The sequence below is a fragment of the Anopheles ziemanni genome, chromosome X, assembly GCF_943734765.1.
Source record: "Anopheles ziemanni chromosome X, idAnoZiCoDA_A2_x.2, whole genome shotgun sequence".
In the NCBI taxonomy this organism is placed as follows: Eukaryota; Metazoa; Arthropoda; class Insecta; order Diptera; family Culicidae; genus Anopheles; species Anopheles ziemanni.
Window position 1 is genome coordinate 1656760 of NC_080707.1, and position 9217 is coordinate 1665976.

The 9217-nt window shown below is 49.5% G+C and overlaps 1 protein-coding gene across 1 annotated transcript; it reads left to right on the top strand.

Annotated features, from left to right (window-relative positions):
• Positions 1-1113: 1113 nt before the first annotated feature.
• Positions 1114-8988, top strand: LOC131290477 (YEATS domain-containing protein 2). Its single transcript, XM_058319625.1, has 6 exons — positions 1114-1130; positions 5124-5994; positions 7910-8030; positions 8111-8372; positions 8447-8570; positions 8770-8988. The coding sequence occupies exons 1-6, from the start codon at positions 1114-1116 to the stop codon at positions 8986-8988; spliced, it is 1614 nt and encodes a 537-aa protein (XP_058175608.1).
• Positions 8989-9217: the final 229 nt, after the last annotated feature.

The following is a 9217-nucleotide window of genomic DNA, read 5'->3' on the forward strand; positions in this document are numbered from 1 at the left end:
TGGGCTTTGTTAGAATGTTGCACAAACAAACGCGTGACGCAAGTGGACCGAGTGTGACGCTCGAATCGTGCTCGGTTTCCTGTTACCTTTACACGGTTTGCCATCAACAACCCTCGGTGGAATAAGGTGGCATCATACGATCGGCTTGCCGAATTTGGGTGGAAAACTAAACAAATGTTGCGTTAGGTTCTTTACAGCGAATCAAGTTAGAGTTCAAACATTCGAAAAGAATGCATGTGTCGCGCTTTGCATAGCTTTAGGCGCAAATGAGAACCAGCAGAAAGAGGCGAATCTAGCCCGGGGCCTCATTTACCCTTTTACCGAGGATATTTTACATTTGAAAACGGTTGTTTTTCCTCCGAAGGTAACAGCTCTGCGCACTCAAGGGTTTTGCGCCGAGAATCTGACTTGGACGGGATCGGACTTTTGTGAGCGTCGAAGTGCTCCGTCGAAGCAGGTGTGAAAAGTGGCCTCTCGGAGTGTGTGTTTTTCCTGCCGTGTTCGGTTTCAACCTCCCCCCTTTTCTGTTACCCCAGCCCGCCACTTAGGCCAGGCGTCTACGACGTCGCCGCGATCGTCATCGTCGCGCCCGCCTTTTCCAACTGCGCCAACGGGAGCAGAGGAGATTTTTCGAATTTTTCCGAACCCCCCCTTTTACGAACGCAGGATTGCGCACGGGATTTCGGCGCTCAGTTGCGCTCGCTTCGTGCCACCCGATGGTCAAGCGTTTTCGTTCGGGTTGCATTCCGACATTTTTTTCCTTTAGGTAAAACCCTTAGGGCCCTCGATCCCGACTTAGAAAATGGCAACATTCCACCCGAGACGGTAGCGCCGATTTTTTTTCCGGTTTTCCGCCACAATCCGAAAGAGTGTTTGACCAAAGTGTGAAAAACCGAAGGTGAAAGTGCAAAACCGGGATAGTTTTCCCGGAATCGGCCAAACTACCACTGCCAGCATTTTGTAGCAATCAACAGTCCAGTACTTGAACGAACGAAAGTTCCGAGCCATCAACCTTTCCGCTTCCGGCCGAGTGCTCCGTGGATTTCCTGCACGACACGTGTGCCTTTTCCTGACAGTTAGGAAAAACAAAAGAAAAAAAAAAATACACAAACCATGTCGCGCTACTCAAGGTGAGTTTGTTGCCTTCTGGTTTATTTTTAAACAATCTTCGCGTGTTCTCCACATCCACTTCTCGAAGGGGCGACACTTTTTTGGGAGGAAGATTTATCACACTTTTTAGTGAAACTAGACATGTCTAAGCGTTGCAGTTGAGTGTCGTGAATGTTTTGAAACGCCATCGAACGAGGAAAATTAGCTAAAAGATTGGCAATTGGGGTTTTTAAAGCCGTAAGTAATTATAATAGCCGTCGCGCATCGGAAATAGTTCAGTTTTGGGGGTAACTCCAATGTCAACAAGACGTATTTGACAACGATGTGCGAACCCCGGAGGTGTGGAGAGGTGGGCCATTAAAAAGGGGATATTAAAACGCAACAAAACCGGTCGGACGAGTTTTCACCGGTTCAGGGGGACGAAGGGATGGGAAGGGGGAGGGAGGGAGTTGAGAATTGCGGCAACTTAAACCGTTTTTCGCCAATAATCGCTACAGCGTTCGCGGTCGGGGATGAAAACCCCTCCCCGGAGCGTGTGCTGTTTGTTCTTATAGGGAGGAAGGACAGTCGGGAGTGGTGGAGGGGGGGGGGGGGGGGGGGGGGTTTGGGGAGGGAGAGGTGTTTTTCCGGAAATGGATCGCTTTACAAATTTTCAACTAATCCCACAAAATCAGCCCCACAATCACCTCAATGCAATTCAACTATAAACAAAAACCGAACATGAGTTAAAAAAAAGAGGAAACCAGCGCAACATCGCGACAGACGCCTAGACACTTCCGCTTCCACCACCCCTTGGGGGGTGTGAGGGAGTGTGTGAATGTTGGCTCATTTCCTGGTTTTGCAAAACATGCACCACGCGGGCCTGGGTCGGGTGGCATCCAGCATTAGCGACTCGCGTAAACCCATTATCACCCATGTTCATGCATGTGTTTGCGCCGTGGAAAACGTGCGAGGGAAGGGGAAGAGGGAGTAAATCCTTTCCGAAGGGAGAGTGGACGTTTGAAAAGGTGTCACTAATCGGGACACCAGTTGTCCAATGTATCAAAATATATTTTAAATCCGGCTCATTCCGAAATGACCGAACTAACCAGCGTTCGTTGTTTCGCCGGAATGATTGGAAATCGAAATAAATACGTACCACCTTCTACTACCCCTTTTTCCACCACCACCAAGCATACGTACAAATACATTGATCGACTTTCGATGAGCTTTCAGGTTCAGGTGACGCGAAGCTGCAGTCGATTTTGTAATCTCTTAATTAAGGGTCGAACCCGAATGTGAAATCTCTCGCTGCATACACACACACTGACATACACGCACCTCGATGAGGGAAATTTATTAGTTTTCGCTCAAACAGAAACACCTCGTCGGGGCCGTCCGGGTTTTTTGGGAATCGGTAAGTGCAAAACTCGGTAGTGTGAATCACGGCTTGAAGAGATTCCTCGCGAAGAGACCTTCGTATGTGAAATTAAATTTGCAACATCGATGACAACCTTGAACGTTAAACATTCGTTCGATTTTGCCTTAACATAAGTTATTCAAAATACTGATATGGAAATAAACTAAAATTAAAGAACTCAAAGTACAGGAAAGGAAAACAGAAAAACACAGAAGGAAAGGAAAAAAGTAGACTAATAGTTTTCTTTCGTTTGTAAAATCCCTTTCGAGTATAATTCAGCATAAAAGAAGTGAACTTAGAGATTGATCTTTGATACAAACATTAAAACACTAAACAGTTTCTTCTTTTCGTACGGACTAATATGTACAAATGTATGTAGTACAAATATCTAGTAAACAACCATTTGTACGCAATGTTCTTTTGTCCTTTTCCTGCATATTCATCCCTTTGCATTGCATATTCAATGTTTTGCTTTTGAATGTTGGTAGTGTTTTTTTTTACATTTACTTTGCAACTTTGTCACCTTCTCAGCATCACTATCGCCATAAGCAAGCGACGTGCCGGTTCCGTCGCTTCAAAACCCTTAACGTTATTGCAAGAAAAACGTCGTGTAAATCGCCAAACTGCCACTCGGCGGGGGTTTTCACGCTGGGAAAGCGGGGAATTATGATCGAAAAACATTTTTAAGCGCGCTCACCTTCAGCGAGCGACTTCATAATCACCCGCGGCCTCTGTGGAATCCGCTGTCTCTGACCCACTTTGCCGACGCGCGCGTGCCCGATGCAGCACTCGCGGGAAAAACCTTTTCCCGCACGACTTTTCGCGCCTACTTCGCGCCGATGGTTTTTCCCAGCGACCGAGAGATCGGTGTGCGTGTTCGTATCGCGATTCGTACGTATCTGTATGTTTATTTATAACCGTTCCCTAAGTGTTACCCTCGCGAGCGCCCCGAAAACACTCACACTCTACATGGAAAATTATAAAACACCAGAAGTAAAAAACAAAACAAAAAAACAACAAACACACAAGCGAAGATCTTTAGCGGACAAGAGGATTGCATGCTAGTCGCGCAGCGGATGGCGGGGGAGGCTCCGAATTTTTCCATCATGGGGAGAGGGCAGAGAGATCGCCACGTTTTATATTCCCTTCCGCCTTAAGTACCCCTCCCATCCCGCCTTGGACGGGCACAAAAGGGCAGCGAATCTGTCGAAGTACGAAACAAACCAAGCGCAAATAATCTAAGATAACAACAGTGAACAACTGTAAGAAAACCAAACCAAACACACGCCTCGTCGCGTGTTGGGAACCCTCGGGGGGAGGAAAAGTGCTCCTAAATGACACTAAGCGTACTTTTCATCGCGACGGAATCCGACGGAAGAGGGACAACTACAGCAAAAGGACCCGAGCGAACCTCCCCCCCAAGCGGTTAAGATGGAAATCGTGACCGCGGGTGCGATTGCTAGATTTTATCGCTGTCTGTTGCACTCTCGCTTGGTGGGTGAGCGCTGTGTCCACGCTTGGAATTTCTCCTCCGAACAGCGAAACACTTAGGCACACTTTGTAGACACTTTGTAATGCCTTTCGACACGCGGGAATTACAAAAAAAACAGGCATTTGGCGTCGTGTTTTCATCCACCAAATCACTTCGTTGAAGATATTAATGAGAAACATAAACATCTTCGAAACCAAACCAATTTGCCCGCAATATACAAGACAATACAGACTTGTTGCTTTGAAGAGTTCAAGCATTCAATGCTCACCCAAATGTGGGGCATTGATTTAAAGGGGAAAACTGCTGTCCCCGGGATACACTAGGGAAATCTTCAGGCTCCATCTATAATGTAACAGGTCCGAAGCGGGGTTTTCAAACGATAAGTTTTCCACAATGCACAGTTGGCAACAAAGTGGGATGAAAGTTGGACAACTCGTATTAAATAAAGTAGTAAACAGAACTTTATACTTCTATTTTACAGTAAGAAACACATAAAAATAATCGCTTTCATTCGTCGTTCTAATTTTTAATAGTTTCGGGATGTAGAAATTCTAAAAATGTTTACATTTGTCAAAACAAATTGTTACTATAAAGAAAATAGTTTAATTTGTATGGTATCTTAGTATTTTAAATCAAAAATTAGTATTCCTTCATCTTCCATCAAACTACTAGGCGTCTCCATCGAGAATAGTGGGCTTCGAAGAAGTTTCCTTCTTTTACTATTTACTTTTACTGTTACTATGTCTTATGTGTCGCGTTATTTCTTTGAAATTTATGGCAGCGGATATTTGGACCTTTTTTGAAATATTTTTTTAATAAAGATCAGCTTTTATAGATGCTGTTTGTTTACAATCCATGCTTGGAAATCATCTCCCCAACATATGTGTTTATGGTTTCAATCTCCAATTCATCGGTGTATTTCAGGAAGCGAGGAGTGGAAGCAATTACCGACGGCATGTTTATTTTCTGTACGGCTTTATTTCCCCTTTTTGTGCCGCGAAGTGGCTGGAACTACTCCACGCACTCCTCGCTCGCTGACGTTTGTTTGATTGATATTGGTAATTTATTTATTGGCGCTCGACCCGACTCTGAACCATTTCTTGCTTTCCATTTGCCCTCCAGAGACGACCCACGTTCGATTTTCTTCAGCGGAAGCCCCAGCACCGGCACGTCTCCGCTCAGAGGCTACGCCGGTTCGGAGCTGTTCCGGCGAAACCCGGCCGCCCCGAGTGCCCAACCCCCGGCCGACACTCCCAAGGAGGCTCCGGCGGCGACGGAAGCGGAGGAAGCGAAACCGGCGCCCCACTCACCGGTGGTGCGCATCATCCCCATCCTCTACCCGGCGCAACCGGCCCGCCTCATCGGCAACCCCACCAGCTACGGTCGCCCGCCCGCACCCCCAAACGAGCCGGAAGATGCGGCGCGCCCTCTGAGGACCTCCCTCCTGGACCAGCAGCCCTCGACCAGCGCCGCCGCCGCCGCACCGCCCACCACCCCCAACCCAGGCATCCTCAAGTCACCGTACAGCAACCCGACCCCCTCCACCAGCACCCCCTCGCGCGTTTCCTTCTCGAACGCGCGCACCAACCCACCGCCGAACACGGCCCGAACGAACGGCAACGGGTCCGCCACCCAGCGCCCGACCACCGGCGGCGACATGGCCGGCACTAGCAGCGCCATCCCGTCCGCTTCCGCCCGCGACCCCCCACCCGCCACCAACGGAGTGCACGGCCGGGTTCTCAATCCCAAGCTGAACGCCAGCTCCGAGCTGCAGCCCAACTCACCTCCACCGGATAGCTACGGTGGTGGTGGTGGTGGTGGTGGCGGGGGTGGCAGTAGTGGTGGCGCAGCGAGACGAGACGGTCGGATGCAGCTGGCCCTCTACGGCTGGCGCAAGAAGTGCCTGTACGCGCTCATGTTCGCCCTCATGGTGATGATCATCGTCAATCTGGCGCTCACGCTGTGGATCATGAAAGTGATGGAGTTCTCTTCGGTAAGTATCGTGGAGGAAGTGGGGGGGGGGATGAAATTAAACCACATCGAAACATCCCCCCATCCCCCGAGGGGCCCCAAGGGAGAGTCTTTTCCAATTTTCCAACCGTCCATTCGAATATCCCTTTCCGAACCGATGCCTTCTTCAGTTCACGTTAGAGGACCAAAAAAGGGATGGGAAAATGTGTCGTACACTCTGAGTACACCTTAATGTTGGGGGACTTTTTAGCTCGAATCAGTATGGTTTGTTACGGAAATGGATTTAAAGTAAAAAATTACACATTTCTATTCGTTTGTGAGTTTGGAACTTTAGAAAGTTTCTTAGTGAGAACCTCAAGATTTCTGGAATCCCCACAAACCTTCGAAACTAAGACCTGAAGAGGCTTTAACCACTGTTCAAGGTGTTGAAGTACACTGGAGGAAAGACTATAAATAAACAAGAATGATCCTTACATTGACAGGTTTAGCAAAACGCTTTGTTGACGTTTTGTTTATCCCCTTTTTTTCGTTTAAAACTTTCCCGTAAGAAATCCAACCAACCGGCTTAACAACAACACATTGTAGCTCAAAAACCATCCCGGCTGGGAGCCGATAACATCCACAGCAGTTTATCTCCTCCATAAGTTTAACGCCAGGAAAAACCGACCCCGAACTCCTCCTCCCATCTTCAACCAACTCGTCAATCGCTTAAAGATTTTCTTGCACCAAACAAACACACAAAAATGTCTGATGAAGAATTGATGGAAAGGATGAAGGAACTCGAAACTACCGAACCACTCACCCCCCCCCCCCCCCCCCCCCCCCCGGCTCGCTGCCCGAAAGCGAAACTACAAGTGATGGGTCAAATTGAAACTTTCACTTCCACATTTAGGGTCACATTTCCGATAAAGTGTCTATCAAGGCACGGTGGCACACAACTCGACTTTCACGTACGTGAGCCCCAAAACCACACACACACACACACACACATACACACACAGTGTTGATTGAACGTGAATCGCCCACGGAGAAGTACGACCGTGTGTGTGTGTTAAGATCATGACACGTGTTTATTTATTTATTTCGCCTCCTAACTGCTTGCGGAAATCTTTTTCACTTTTGATTTGTTTCTGGCAGACGGGCGTTCGCCAATCGCCGAACCGTCCGTTTCGGTTCGTTTCGTTTGCCGAGCTTCACAGTGAGGGGGGAAGGAGGAGGGGAGGGAGGGGGAGCGTTTGTTTTTCCGGTCAGAGAAGACGCGATGAACCTTTTCACCCTTGCGTGAAGCGGGTGAAAAAGGTGCCGCGGGGGTGGTTGGGAAAGAAAAGTTTCATTTTTCACCCGCCGACCCGCCTCGCCCCCCGCCCACTCCTCCGCAAGTTCTAAGCGGGAGCGGGGAAAAACCGGACGGAGGGGGTGTTTTTTTTTTTGGCAGGTCTGTTTATTTAGCTGATTAAGTCGTTGTTGCGGTGCGTGGGATAACGGGGGGGTTTCCTCCTATTGTGTTTTCCCCGTCCTCCGCTTCACGAATCGAAAAGCCACAAAAGCCCTCCGAGCTCGCACCAAAGCGCTCCTCAAACACGCAATTGATTTGATCTGTGTGAAAGGTTCGAAAATTCGCAGATGGATCACGTGAAAGCCAAGTCAAAAGACGGCCGGTAACCGGACATGGAAAGTTTCCATCGTTCGTGTCCGCATGCCTTGGGAAATACGTGAGGATTTAGGGCCACCAGGAAGGGCGATGACCTACTCATAGATCTCGAGCACCAATCTCCCAGCTAGGTTTACTTTACTCTTACTCAGTTAGAATGACGTTTGCGATGTCAAAATCTATGGCAGGAAGTTACAATATCCGCAGTCTCTACATATAGGCATATAGAGATCATGTCTATGTAGTTCCACAAATTTGACACATCCTCTCTCAACTCTTGCTACAGAATGGTATGGGCCAGCTGAAGATAGTCCCGGGTGGACTCCAGCTGTCGGGTCAAGCGTTGATACTGAACACGCTCCGTGCATCTTCCATCCGCTCGAAGCACGGCCAACCTATCTCCATTGGTGAGTACACGCCCCAGCAGCTATACGTCTCTGCGCACACGTTCACGCCACACGGTCGCTCCATTCTCGCACCTCTTCAGAATCTTCACGTAATCTAACTGTCAACACACGAAACCCGAACGGAGCGGTGGAAACGCAGCTCTTCCTCGGACACGACCGGTTGGATGTGGCGGCGCAGCACTTCCGCATCACGGACACGCACGGCAACGCCCTGTTCGCCGTCGACCGGGAAGCGGTGGTCATCGGCGCGGGCTCGCTGCGGATGGAGGGTGAGGGTGGCGTCAACTTCGGTGACTCCATCCAGACGCCGGTCGTACGGGCAGAGGCTGGCAAGGATTTGATGTGAGTATGGCAGCGGCCGTTCATCTGCGCACGTTAAGACACGCAACTCTTTGCACTCTTTTGGCATAACGCAGGCTTGAGTCACCGACTAGAGCTTTACATGCGCAAGCAACTCAGGAAATCTACATCCAATCGCTTGCCGGCGGCATCGAAACCACCTGCCTCAACGATTTGAAACTGCGCTCCGTGGATGGAACTGTGAGTATACGCGAACTAGAGAAAAAAAACACAGATATAGATACTCGCTGTCCGAATTACGTACGTAGCTTCAAGGGAAATTCCCCAGAATAGCTTCCCAAACATTTGTTTTGTTGGAGAATAGCTCCTGGCGAAATCCTGATGCGATTGTAACATGCTTCTGTTGCGTTTCTGTCCGGTATCTCCCCCGTATCCACAGATTCGACTCGACTCCAGAGCTATCTACATGCCGAATTTGAAAACCGTTCACGCACTGCCGGGAAGCAGCAGCTCCAGCTACCTGTCGAGCTCGTCCAGTGCGCGAGGTGAGCCGTCGGCGGGCAAAATCTATCAGCTGTGTGTGTGCGAGAACGGCAAGCTGTTCCTAGCGGCACCGAACGGGATCTGCGCCAGCGACGACAGCGCCACCTGCAGGTAATATCGGAGGGCTCGCTGAGCGTGCCACCGGACCGGGAGGCGGTAGGGACAGGGACAGACCACACACACACACACGCACACATAGACACAGGCGCACACCGCATTCCGTACTCCATTGCGTCCGGCGTGTCCTGCCGCCAGGATCCATCCGACGATGCGTGCGACGAAGTCCCGGGCACCCACGATATAGCGTCCAGTACCCGTGAATAGACATTCGAACAAAGAAGTGC

Coding starts and splice junctions, on each gene's coding strand:
- LOC131290477 (XM_058319625.1), top strand. Junction 8,031..8,110: donor CGGCCAACCTATCTCCATTG/GTGAGTACACGC, acceptor GCACCTCTTCAG/AATCTTCACGTAATCTAACT. Junction 8,373..8,446: donor GAGGCTGGCAAGGATTTGAT/GTGAGTATGGCA, acceptor GGCATAACGCAG/GCTTGAGTCACCGACTAGAG.